At 43.5% G+C, this 13,931-nt stretch overlaps 1 protein-coding gene across 3 annotated transcripts; it reads right to left on the reverse strand.

Annotated features, from left to right (window-relative positions):
- Window positions 1-6: 6 nt before the first annotated feature.
- On the reverse strand, window positions 7-11,973 carry LOC102312725 (UPF0687 protein C20orf27 homolog). 3 transcript variants are annotated; one of them, XM_005949657.3, is made up of 6 exons: window positions 11,714-11,973; window positions 10,194-10,266; window positions 8,485-8,621; window positions 7,988-8,141; window positions 6,121-6,221; window positions 7-379 (listed from the first exon to the last, which is right to left on the reverse strand). In XM_005949657.3, exons 2-6 carry the CDS (start codon window positions 10,210-10,212, stop codon window positions 341-343), a joined length of 450 nt encoding a protein of 149 aa, XP_005949719.1. In that variant the 5' UTR covers window positions 10,213-10,266; window positions 11,714-11,973; the 3' UTR covers window positions 7-340. The 3 variants fall into 3 exon arrangements, with proteins under 3 accessions (XP_005949719.1, XP_005949717.1, XP_005949718.1); XM_005949655.2 differs by having other exon boundaries at window positions 6,096-6,221; window positions 11,714-11,967; XM_005949656.2 differs by lacking the exon at window positions 11,714-11,973 and adding an exon at window positions 11,607-11,712 and having other exon boundaries at window positions 6,096-6,221.
- Between the last annotated feature and the right edge of the window lie 1,958 nt (window positions 11,974-13,931).

The raw sequence follows: 13,931 nt of genomic DNA on the forward strand, positions 1-13,931 counted from the left end.
TGTGTGTGTGTGTGTGTGTGTGTGTGTGTGTGTGTGTGTGTGTGTGTGTGTGTGTGTGTGCGCGTGCTGTAACACTGGTTTGACTGGCCCCAGCAGCAGAGGCATTATGGCTCTATGGCAGCCTCGTGTAAATGTAATTGCATGACTGTGACTGTGATGTGATTTTCAGGGCAGTTTGTTTGTCCTTCAGATGAATTCTACTTATTATGTATGGATCCATGTTTCTCTCTCTACTGCACCCTGACCCAGTCACTGAGTATGTTCAGGAGTTACACACTTCATATCTTCTTACGATCACTGCTGTGCTTTGTGTGGGCATCTTTCCTGGCAGCGAGACACCTCACCCCCTCCAGCAGCATGGGGGTGCCGTGATGTGGGTCTGGACAGAGGATAAAAGGGGAAGATGTCAGAGTAGATGGAGAGATGCCGGCAGGGAAAAACTATGTGACATTCCATGAAATTCTTAGACAGCGTAGCCAAGCAGGCTGTAGTTACTGAAATAACTTTAGCTCTTAGTAGCAGAAAAATGGTTTCTTTTCTTTATGACAACTTAATGAGCTCTTTCTTTTTTCTTTTTTTGTCTGTCCTGTCCAGCGCTGTAGAAATGCTAAAGATTTATTTTCCCAAATGGATCATTAGAGCTTTTGGTATGTGGGTCCAATAGATTATGATGGTTTATTCAGTCTTTACTTATTTATCTATTATATTTTTAAGTTGTTACAATCAGAACGGACAGCACCACAGGACGGGAAAGACAAGGACAAGAGAAGTTGTGAAGAGACTCAACAGAAGGAGAAGGAAAGAAAAACAGATGAGAAGAGAGACGGAGAGAAAAGACCTGCTGAAAAAAAACAAGCAAACGAAAACAACACAGAAGGAAACCACGGCAACAGCCAACATCAGCATCAGTAACAGTAAATAATAAATACTGAATGTTACTGAGCAGCATGAAGGACTGATAATGATGTTTAGAGGCAGAATAACAGTGGAGGTCTTCGTCACTGAGTTCATGTTTGGAACTTTGATTTCTGTTTTGGGGGTTTACAGGTTATTTTGGAGGTGTGGTCTTAAACTTTTGATCAGCTGTAAAACAGCCTGTTTCAGTTTAAACGTTGTTTTCATTAAACTGCATGATCAGAAAATGATTTTGTCTCACTCCCATTTCTCCTTGTTCCATGTTGAAGCTACTGGGAACCTTGTTAAGATCCAAACATGCAAAAATATGATTTTGTGTCATTTTTCAGGTGGTCTTAAACTTTTGATCAGGACTGTAACATCACTCCGGATAAGAATCCTTTTTTCTTTCTCATCCTCTTGCGTTAACATATGTTTAACTTATTAATATCAGTTAGTTGATTCAAGGTGATGCCATAACTATTTCCACACCCATGTAAGCGACATTAGCCATACACACATGACTATGGGCACGCTAAGGTCACAGCTGCACACACGTGTTCTCAGCCTGCTATAACTCTAGACAAAGGGGAGCAGCAATTTTAACGCATAGAAATGTTAATTTTATAGTACTCAACATGGTTATAGACACAGAGGGTAGAAGAAGAAAACAAAAATATTCAGGAACTTGGAAAAAAAATCTAATCCTTATATGAGGATTACGTGTCCCAGCAAGATCAGGAAATAATTAACAAAATACGCAAAACAAAACTAGAATTAAATGAAATTATTAATTAAAAAAAACTCAATTCTTAGTACAAAGACTTGGCTTGCAAACTTTTGAATATGGTAACAAATCCGGTCAATTCTTAGCTAACCAGTTAAAAAAGAAAGAAAGAAAAAAGAACTATATGTGCTGTTAAAGATTTATCTGGGAACATAATATATGACCCTGAAAGAATAAACAGTCTGTATTTTCCACAGATAAACCCATCAAAAAATTGATCAGCTTCTTGGTAACGTCCTCCTTCCGAAACTACCAGACAGGTAACTAATAGCACTGGATTCTCCGCTGACATCAGGTGAACGCCAGGAAGCAATGTTTTTAACATTTGTAATGCGTGTTTGCACCATTAAGCCTGAAGGTGGCGCTGCCACTGGCTTTTCTTAACCTCTCTCACTTCACTGCAAACAAAATAAAGTTGAGTGCAGCCTGAAAAAAGAAAGATACCACAGCGTCACTGAAACTCACTCGAACGTTGGAGGGTCACATTGTCACGGTCCAGTTTGAGTTCTTGTATTTTTATATTATGGTTTATGTTCTAAGTCCTTGGTTGTACGGTTTTGATTATTGTCATTTCCCTAGGTTTCAGTTATGGTTGTCAAGATAAGATAAGATAAGATAACCTTTATTAGTCCCACACATGGGAAATTTGGGTTTAGTTCTTAGGTTTTGTGTGATGGCTTCCCTATGTTCCGCGTTGTGTCTACTGTGCCTTTCTGCCCCATGTTTCAGGTCTCTATGTTCTGTCTCCCCAGTCTGTTAAGTTTACATGTCCTGAGTTCAGTCAGTGTGTTTCCTGTTTTACTTTGAAGGTCTGTGTCTCATGTCAGTGTTTCTAGTTTTGCTTCCCTTGTCTAGTTCATTCTAATTACTCCCAGCTGTGCTCTCCTTCTGTGTCTCATTACCCTCGTTATCCTTCAGTGTATTTAAGCCTTGTGTTTCTCTTTGTTAGTGTCACGTCCTCCCTCATAGCTGTGTGTGATTCTCCCCGAGTCTCCTCGTGTATTAGTTTTTCCCAGTTTAGTTTGCAATTTTTGTATCACCTTTATTTCTGTTCAGCAATTAAAGCTGCATTTTTTAGTTAAGTTCCCGCTCTGGTGAGTTTGCGTTTGGGTCCTTCTCCTGCTTGCACACAGCTCTTTTGTGACACACATTTACCCAAAACTTCTTTTCAAATGGGCCCCGTTGCCTAACGTTCGCTCCCCAGCCTCGCCAACTGATCGAAGTGAGTACTCCCGAACATTAAGCATGTCTGGGTCCACACAAGGGTTCCATCAGCACAGTGTGCAGTGACCAGCAGCCCAACAATGGCTGCCATTGTTGGGCTGCCAGCAGGAGGGTCTCTCGTGGCGGCCACCAACTACTATCAAAGGTGCATCAGCTCTACGTCCAGCAGCAGCTCATGTGGTGAAGTCATCCCTCACATCCAGGACTGCAGCACCTGGTAGTCCAGCTTCTTCTTTGATAAGCAGCCCCACTGGGATGACCCCACTAACTGAGGAGGCACAGCACAAGGCGGGGGTCTTGGGTGTGGTGACGAATAGTCAGATCACCTGTGTTTCCTGGGAGATGGTGATGTAGCAGCAGGCGACTGGGAGCATTGATGCGGGTAGCCCCACCTCCTCGTGATCCTGTGTTCTCTCTTGGTCCACGCCACCACACTTGATGGGGAATCGAACCATCAGCCAATGCTAGGTGACGGGAGAAAGTCGTGTTTACAGCCTTACTTTCTGTTTTTCCTTCTTTCGTCCTAGTGTGGCTGCGTCTTCTGTTCCTCTAACCTCACCTTTTAAATTAACAACCAATAATAAACTTAAAAAAAAAAACAGAAGCAGCCAATAATGACCTCTCTGTTGGTGCTCGAGCCTGCTTTGGGTTTCTTGGGTCACTGGTGTGGTGCGGATGACCTAATCCGACAGCACAGGCCCTGGTGTAATTTAGATGACCATCCATGTAGGCTCTAATGGGAGGAAGACGAAGGCCACTCTTGAGTCTCTCACCTCCCACTACCCACTGGAATGCCCTCATGACCAACTCCATTGCCGTGATAAATGGCAGAGGGGAAATCGTGCAGCCTGCCATAACTCCAATTCCCAGGTGTTGCCAGGCTGTGGTGGTGTTCTCAGCTGTCACACAAAACTGTAAATCCTTAAAGTGGGTCTTGACCAGTCCTGTGATTTGGTTTGGTACGCTGAAATAGTTGAAGGCCATCCACAAGATCTAATGCAGAACTGACCAAAAGGCGTTGGCAAGGTCTAAAAAGACCACGTGATGGTCTCTTTGTTCTTTCTCAGCAGTTTGAATCTGGTGCCAGACGACGCTGGCATGCTCCAGACATCCAGAGAAGCCCCGCCTTCTGCACTGATGTGTCAATATAGTTGTTTCTTTGCAGGAAAGCAGATAGTCTTTGGGCCAAGACACTGAAGGAGATTTTTCCCTCTACGTTCAGCAGGCTGATCTGGCGAAACTGTCTGATGGATGAGGAGTTCTTCTCCTTAGGGATCAGAATACCTCTTTCTCTTCTCCAAGCCTTTGGAATCACTCCTTTCTGCCACGCTACCTTTATCAGCGTCCACAGGTATTTGAGGACTCGTGGGGTGTTTTTGTAGAGCCTATATGAGATGCCATTAGGTCCTGGGGCCGATGCTGCTCCTGCCTGCTTCACTACCTTCTCCACTTCACTCCATGTTGGTGGTCTTATGTCCATTTGGTGTTCAGGTGCCTGGATAGGTGGCATATCAGTTGGAATGATAACTGGTTCATGCCTCTATCAATTTCCTGCTGTCTCCTGGAATTTAACTGGTTGAAATGGCCTTTCTGCTCTGAGTCTTGTTCTTTACCCCACATCGCTCAGCCCCATAGCTGTAGATGATGGTTCCCAGGTTCTCCAGCTTCCTTTCAACTGGACCCTTTTGTTGATCTAGTATAAGAGCCAGACCCACTCTCTTTTCTCACTGGATCTGGGCCACAGAATCTGATCTTTCCTACCTTCCATCTTCCTTTCCCTTGCTGGTAGTGGTTGGCTAGACTCAGTGTTGGAAGACTCTGTTAGCTGTTTCTGAATGAGCTCTGGGCTGGTTGATGGTGTTGATTGTGGCTGGCTTGGAAATGTGTTGCTAGCTGTTGGTGGCTAAACTCCAAGCTAGCGGCTGATATTAAGCTAGAGCTAGAATCTAATATTGGGTGTGGCTGGCTAAGCTCTAGACTGGGAACTGCTACTGGCTGGATTTGACTGAGTTCCAATCTGGAGACTATGGGGGAGTCTGTACAGCAATGAATTTTGAACAGGGTGCTGATACCCTGAGGACTGTGGGGATTCTCCTGCCTCTGGGATTCACTCGACTGATTTGACTTACTTCTTAAAAAGTATGTGTCAATGCGAGGCCCCTTTCTCAGCTCGCTGAGGCACTTCTTCCTGCCTTGGTGGATTTCAAGGCCCATGTCAGTTGTTAGTTTTGGCCAGCCACAAATGCAGTCCTGCAGCTTCTTTCCTACCATCATTGATGGTCCATTATTTGCAATGCTGGTTGATCTATTCATCGGTGGTACCGTTCCGTGGTTCGTTGCCATTAAATCCGTCCGGAAAGGGTCTTCTTTCACCCCTGCTCTCGCAAACCCTTCTCTTTTGAGACTTCTGTAGCAATAATGGGTGTACCCAGGTACACTAAAAAGCGCTGGGTCCTGCTGGTATGAGGCACTAACCCACACCAGCCCCATTAGGGTCTATTCCCTCCTGTCAGCAGTCTTTCCAGGCTGTCATCTGGTCTTTCCCTGATTCTCAGCTGCCCATTCGCAGCGGTCACTGGTGGTAAAAAACCTACATTTCCACAAAAATGACGTCACTTCCAGTTTCGGGCAGAACATGGCGGACATGCGATAGTTCGTGCTGATGGACGGAGGAAGTGTTATGAACAGCTGATCAGATCGGCAAAGCGTGTTTCTGGAATATTATGTTTTTGTTGCTGCAAGTGCTTTTTATGCAGTTTTTGCAAAGCTTTATGTGGAAGGAAACTGTGACCTAGGACAAGCTGATGGCATCAGATGGAAGTACAACTCCTCCAGTTTCATATGCAAAAAAAATTTTTGCGCTAGCTCACGTGGTTGCAGTGCTACCGGGATTTAAAAATAGTTACGCAAAACGGAGCGTGCCCGCTCTGACCGGTTTTAAAGGGTTAAAATCTCCACATATCCTTTCTTCAGGACTCCTTCCACCTTCACAAGAATCTCAGTTCCAGATGTACTGAAGCATAATACTCATACTATAATGTTTCACTGTGCTGCACTGTGTCCTGTTGAACTGTGTTTGATCTGTGTACAGTCAACAAGGTAATAAAGATGCAGTCCTGTATGATTAGGACCTGTTTACTCTGTCTGTGCGCGCGTATGTGTGTGTATCTGTCGGTGCACAAGCACCTACCAATGACCCTGGCCTGGAGTCTGACCTTTAGACTGCTGTCTTTTCTCCCTCTGGTTACCATGGTGATCTCCTCCTGTTGCACCCCCTCCTGGTGAGTTCTGTACTCACATGTTACCTTTACACCTCCTAAAGAGAACGAGGGAGTGAGGAAGGAGACAAGTTATTCATACGCAGTCTGCACCACGCTGAGTCCAATGAACTTTAGAAACATCATCAATGCAGTTAAAGGAATACTTTAACCCCAGGTGTACCAACCCTGTGCTGCGGCATATCTATGTCTAATGTATCAAAGACTGCATTTACCTCAAGCAGCAAAGAACAGAACATTCAGCACTCCTAACTCTAACAAGCACAGACTCAGTAACTCTGATGCCATCTTAACCCTGAGTGATGATGTTCTAATGTAATGCTTAAATAAGTTGTAGACAGTCTTCTTCAAACGTTTTGCTATAAAAGGAAACTTTGAGATTGGTATTCGGCTCGACAGCCGTCTGGTTTTTTTAGGTGTGGTTGCACAAAAGCTGAAGTATTCTGGGACACAGCCAGAGGACAGACAGTTGGTATGTGCAGAAACAAACAGTGACATCCAAAGCTTGAAGAACGTTTTCGTTGCACCACAGATCTTTAAAGCTCATCCTCAGAGACTCAGTCTGTTCACTGAAAGCCATCAGTGCTTTCATTTCTTGTTATTGTAGCTGAACACTCTTCTCCTTACCCTCCCTCTTGTCTTTTATGATTGAAAATGTGTTTACTCATCCAGGGTAGCCATTTTGGACACTGTGGACCGGCATGTCTATTACACTTTGCTGTGAAAGTGGGTTGAACGTCCACACTCCAGTGAACTCATGTGTTGGTATCTTCCCCTCTAATTACAACCCAGTTTTTGCTTATCCAGGACATTGAAGCTGTTCCTGGACGGGGAAATTCAGGAATGTGGTTGATTTATTTTTTTGTGGCTGTTCCTTTGAAGACTAGATCCATGCAGCTGCAATGAAGGAGAGCTGACTGGTTTGTTTGGTTTAGCTCCTTAGTGCTAAACAGACAACATACAGACGAGAGCTCAAATACTGGGCCTGCTGACACGAGGCAGACTCGAGTTTTGTTCTACGTAGGCTTCCAGGATCGCTTTTAACCCAAGATGGCTATGCTCAGTTTATTCACACGGGCTAATCAGTGTAATGTAATACAATCATTCAGTTACTCAGGGTTTTAATTTAGGTTCGTACTTTCAAAAATAGCGAGGTGTTACCAATATTCTCAGCACAGAGACGCAGACGCTGCCACAGACAGTAGACACTAACGTCATATTTTGGTTTTGTTTTTAGGTTTTCACTTCCTGGTGTTGGGAAATGTGACCATGCATATACATTTTCCTTAGGATGTCTTTCTCCCCTAACCCCAATCAGTCGCAGCAGATGGCCCCGCCCCTCCCTGAGCCTGGTTCTGCCGGAGGTTTCTTCCTGTTAAAAGGGAGTTTTTCCTCCCCACTGTCGCCAAAGTGCTGCTCATAGGGGGTCATATGATTATTGTGGGGTCTTTACCTTATAATATAAAGCACCTTGAGGCGACTGTCGTGATTTGGTGATATATAAATTTGAATTTCAAAATACATTTCTTGGTTACAGACTTGTGTTGTGCTCGTGTGAAAAGATTCCACAGAAACATTAGTCCCAAAAAGTAATAACACAAGTGAGGACGCTGGTGGACAGAGTCTAAGGAGCTCCTTAGACTAGCATGACCTGGATTACTGAGAACCTACAGACTTACTGCTGGGCAGAGAACCTAACCCACCATGGTCACCTGCTCTGTGGAGCAACAGTCTGCTCCACAACACTGCAGGTTAGACATATGTGCAAGCATGTCCTGAAGTATGCCTGTACACCTATACTTACCCTCCAGTGTGGAGTTAATACGCTGGACCCGCAGGCTGGGCGACCTCCGAGATGGAGAAGAGGAGGGAAGACATGAGAGCTCTTTGCCCAGTGTGGGGACATCTGGGACAGTGAAGACAATCTCATAACAGTGGTGGCTCTTCAGGAAACCAGCCTTGACAGAGGAGCAACGTGTTAGAGGCAAAGAGTAGAAAACATTGGATCAAATAGCTCAGGAGGATGTGGGCTAACACAGCCCGTGGTGTCACATTTTCATGGCTCAGTTTAATGCTGTTTTGTTGTCCCACCATTCCTCAGCCAGACTTTACATTTTACAAATGTATCCGGATGAAACATCCATGAACATGGAAATCAATCAAATCGTAAACCAGGAGACTTTCTCTACTCATTCATGAAAACACCTTGTGGTCATTTTATCAACACTTCACCTGAAAAATCGCTTACAATGATGAAATCATGATGAACAACTGTGTTCGTTTGACGGTGTGCAGACACACCTTCACCAAGTAGCTGCCATCCTTCTCTGAGACAGCAATGAGCGTAGCGACGTTTGACTGGTCATCTCTCCGTGTTGGAGAGCCAGGGGGCTCGTCATTGTCAGGGAAACGCACCCCACCTGCTTTGGACGTAGAGCCTGGGGACAGACAGGTAACATCAAACCACGGCAGCCATAGAAATGAACACAACTGCTGTCAACGTGTTTGCTGAGATGGAGAACAGCAAACTGATACAATCTGAGAGCATAACACCAACTACTGTACTGTCACATTATTAGGTACACCTGTTCCACTGCTCATCACAGCAATCCAAACATCTAATCAGCCTTTGACATCAGCAGGAATTTAAAGCATTTAGACAGGGCGGCCTGCTGGAGCTCAAACTGAGCATCAAAGTAAGAAAGATGAACGTGGCATAGTTCATGATGTCAGCCGGGCTGCTGTGAGTATTTCAGACATTGTCGATGAGCTGGGTTTATCCTGCATAATCATGTCTGCTATCACCAAGGTTAGACAAGAGGAGACAGACTCCAACAGCCTCGACAGTCACCAGATTTCAGTCCAGCACAGCATCCTTGGGATGTGCATGAAAGGGAAATTTGGATGAGCAGGAATTTGATTGAAAGCATAAATGCAATGCTGGACTGTATTCAGGAAAGTGAGCGATCTGGAGCTGTGGCTGACAAAAGTACAAAATGCTTAAGTGAGAAGTGCATCAACACAGTAGCAAATGAAAATCTTTAGTAGTGAAGCACGTGTAGAGACAGCAAAGGTGTGTGTGAAGACAATAAGATTGTTTGATGTGGGTGAGGAGGTATGTTACTGACTTTTGTGCTGTGGGCCAGTTGAGCCAAAACAACCTAAAAAATTGTAGTAAAACAATTCAGTTCCATTTTATACAGTGGCGACTCACAGCAACAGCTGCTTCAAAGAAACATCTGGATGGGCTATGTGCTGGACCAGTGCTTCCTACAGCACAGCACCAACTGTAACTCATCAGCTGCAGAACGATGCAGCACAGACACGATGTGATATTCCCATGTCTGTCTCAGTTAGACATTACAGCTTTCTCTACAGTTTGTGAATCAATATGAAAAATGCTTCCAAACTGGTTGTAGCTCCATAGGACACACACCGATTGTCATGTGGTACTTTTCTACTCTGCTTAAGCACTCAGAGAACAGCTGGTAGCAGCTGTGGCTCAGCAGACCATCGACAAATCAGAAGGTAGGTGATTTAGATTCTCCTGCTCTTAGATTGCAAAGACGAGCAGAAGGTGCGAGGCTGATGAGAATCTGTGACCAAAGCAACACAAGCGACAGACGGACCAAAGGACCCCGTCATTGTGATTCACTGATGCTAAAACTTCAGTGTTGGATGGGTTACAGCAGAGAGAATGTAAACTACGTGGCATAACGCAGTCACAACATTTTGATGAGCTGGATTGTTTTTGGTGCTCATTTTCAGTGCAGACACATATTTTTAGAAACATACAGGAAAAAACAACAAACACAAACGGAGCCGTTAAAAGCACAGTGAGAAAATATCATGTGCTTTCTGCATTTGCCAGGCCCTCTGCTCATTCAAATCACCTGTACCTGTACTACTTGCCACTTTATCACGAAACGGGATAAAGCATCCCCTGGTGGTTTCAAATAAAGGCCAGTCACAAGTAGCATTCATAAACACACAAGCAGCATCACACTCACCTTTTCTTCCTGTTGCCATGGTGATGTGGTTAGGATTTAGGTTAGACAAAACCCGAGTACTGTCATCACTGACCTGAGTGTGAGAGCACAGGGAGACAGAGCACGGTGTCACAGCTCTGTGGTGGAGATGGACAGTACAGACCGATATCACACGGTCTCTTCCTCCACGTCCTTCTTTGTCCCGTTGTCCCATTTTTACTTTAGTCTATTATATCCCTTGGATATGAATACCAGTCAAATATAAACTGTCACTGATTTTTTTTTTTCATCAGTCCGAGACCACAAATTGATTATTTGAATAGAGTACAACTGCCACTCTGATTTTTAAAGCTCAGTCACTGCAAACTGACCAGGCTCTCCTTTATGACCTGCAGCTGGTCTGATCTGGAGAACTAAGAAAACACAGGAGCCGAAGTTCATTTTGATCAATTTCTAATTTCAGCACAAAGCAACAGCCTTGTAAAGGAAAAGTATGTGCAGAGATAAAACTGGTGACAGAAAAGAGCCACAGGACGAGCCCTGGAGCCATGGGCAGAGAGGGGAACAAGAACAAGCGCGCACAAAAGTTTGCTGTTGCTTTCAGTTTTTCTACAGAGTCAGCTAAACACACAACACGGAGACATGCACAGCACATGACACTGTGTGCTGTTCTGGCCCACAGACAGGTGAGCTGTCAGCATCACAGGTCATGGGTTGTCTTATTTCACTGCTAGTAAAAAAATAAATATGATCCATGTATTTATTGCTATTTCACTGTCATATAGGCGTTTTTATTTTTTATTGCACATGATGGTAACAATGAAAACTCTTTGCTGCCACAGGTTTTCACTGTTGTGTGGTCTGATTACCAGCACTGATATCTCCTCTCTTCTACTATGTAAAGCTTCCCTATTTAAATTAAATAAATGAGAAAATATTCTTTTAAAAAATTAGTAAAATTCAAGAAATTCAACTGAAATGAGTTGAATGATGATTACTCGATATTGTAGCCTGCCCATTAAATTATTAGAGGCTTTCTTCTAATTCCAAGATTGTCAGTAACAATTACAACATAGTAATCCAGCGATTATTTGTCTTACAATACATTTAAATGGCTTTTTGCTGCAGTGCTTTACAAATGAAGCTGGATCCCGTACAGCGCGCTGCTGTGTCCGCGCTACACACAGAAATCAAAAAGGTGAAAATCCTCTGTGCTGTTTTTATCACAGCGTGTCCAGAAGTCACAAAGCTTTTGGAATCACTTTAATATCGAGAGCTGAAACGTCTCAGTGTCACGGGAGCTTAAAGAGGACAACACCCATCCTGCTCAGCTGTACGGAGGGGCGCAGGCACCTGAGGGCTTTGTAACACTGGGCAATAATGCGCTACATAACCATTCGGGATGCATAATAATAAAAGCAGGGTGCTACTTACAGGGACTGTGTCAACCCGTCAAACACAGATCCACACCCATCCAGCCTGCATCCTGCACCAACCTGCTGGTACAGCTAAACGCACGCAGTCACATAGGAAGTACGTACCGCTTAGTTCAGATCATCCGAGCTGCGCGCTTCCCGCTCTGGCGTCCGTCTTTGGGCAGCTGGCAGGATGCTGCTGTGCTCTACATGCACACTCACGTGTCCCGCGCGCGGACTGCTCGGCGGACACGCGCGTGTAGCAGACAGCCACACAGCGGGCACAGATGGTCACCGTTACATAACAAGGCGCGTCAGATGGGTCCAAATGTCCGGTTTCCACCGCGGCGTTAAGGCCTCACACGTGTAAGACTCAAAGCAGAGTGTACCTGGTAAAATGTCTGTTTCTACTATTTCCATCTATTATTTCAGGATTTTACTCAGAAATGTTAACTGTACTGTACCGTACTTGTCCCAAGTCTTGCCACTTACATATGATCCAACCTCCAACCTTGCCATTAGTAGATGACCTGCCCAAATCTCCCGAGACACAGCCATCCCATTTATGTACTTAGAGGATTTAGAGGCGCTCTGAACAACCTGAAGATGTGCCGAGTCAAAAGTCACCCAAGGTGGGCACAAATCTGTCAGTGGCACAAACACAAACAATGACTTCTTTTTTCACTTCATTAAGTTGGAGAAAGCTGCACTCTAAAAGGTAACCAGGCCTTTTACCTCCACTTAAATTAAATCCATGGCTGCAACATAAAAATTCTAATGTATTGATTAAGACAGACCTTCTAAGTTGCAAACTTTCTTTTTTTGGTTGTGTTGAATTAATAATGTTGGTAATTACATTAAATTAATTTTATATGTCATTTCAAATTAAATCCCAATGTTAGTGGGTTCAAAATAAAATTCAAGTTGTAATTACTTAAAGAAATTGAATAGATAACTTGTTTTATTTCCACTGTAACTTCTGATTTCAAGTTCCCACTTAACTAGCCCGGACAAATTCACATACGGTGCGTTGCATGGTGGACTTGCAAGCTTTTGTAAAAGACATTTCCAGGTAAATAACATTTCATTTACAACAACAGTTCTAACAAAGCAAAGCATTTGTGCTAGTCACTTGTACTGGATGATGTGATGCTCATACATTTAAGGAGATATTTTGCACTACCACATGTGGCTAATGCTAGCCATTCTAAACTTTAGCACAGGAGAGGATAAGACTTATAAAGTTTCATTTGACAAAAGTCTTCAGCTAGAGAGTGCTGCTGTGGCCAGGAAAAGCGTGGCTAAAGTTTTGCTACACAGTGCAATCTCATTTTGATCATAGGCTGATTTTGTTTTTCTTTTTACCAAAATTAGAAGCCTTTAAGCTGTGAATAGTTTTGTCAGAGGATGACCTAGAGGCTTCTTTTCCCCCTGGCTCACCTATTTTATGTCTTTATAAAATTTGCATGACCTATATGTAATATTACATTGTAAATGATTTTGGTTACTATTGTGATACAGCTTAAAGTAAGTATTGTTCTTGATCTTAAGAGCTGTAGCTATCTTTGTTTCTTTTTGAAAAATCAGGTTGTGTGAAATATTGTTAATGTCATTCCAGTAGCATCGTTCTGGCATAGGCTATGTGAATCTACTTAACATCAAGACTTTGTGTAAGCAGTTAGTATAGTGTGATAATCGAGGGTCATTAGTGTTAAGTTGGGACACATTTGTTACAAAATGGGCTGGGAGTGAACAATGTGTAAATTCGAAACCTCTACAAAACATTACAGATTACGCCATGGTTATGGTAAATGGACTGGTTCTTATATAGCCCTTTTCTACTCTTCTGAGCACTCAAAGCACTTTATACAACTTGTACATTCACCCATTCACACCCATTTGCAAAAGCATATTCTTTCTTTCTTTAACTAATGTATTAGAGCATTCATTAATGCAGTATAGCTAATAGTCTGCAAGGTTTAATTCTTCAGTTTGTGTGGTCGACAGATAAAGGAGGCGTTCAAGAGAATAACCACTGTAAGCCTTGAATGGCTACACTTGACCATTGCACCCCAAAACTGATGGATGTCATTTTATCAAGGGGAGGAGCTAAAGGAGTGAGAATCAGGCAGATCAAGGACATGCTTCTTGAGGTAGGACAACTCTTTAGACTTTGGGTATCTTTGAAATGCACTTTGTTGGCAGTCACCCATGTAGTTTATACGCATACTTTATTTTTTCTTAAATAGTACAATACAATCGAAACACACAGAGAAGTAGCCATCTGCTGCCTTATCACATTCCTTGGAGAGAAGGAAGAGGACCTTTTCATGGAGTTTGGTGT

The sequence above is a fragment of the Haplochromis burtoni genome, unplaced genomic scaffold, assembly GCF_018398535.1.
Source record: "Haplochromis burtoni strain Fernald_Lab_line unplaced genomic scaffold, NCSU_Asbu1 Contig_682, whole genome shotgun sequence".
Taxonomy (NCBI): domain Eukaryota; kingdom Metazoa; phylum Chordata; class Actinopteri; order Cichliformes; family Cichlidae; genus Haplochromis; species Haplochromis burtoni.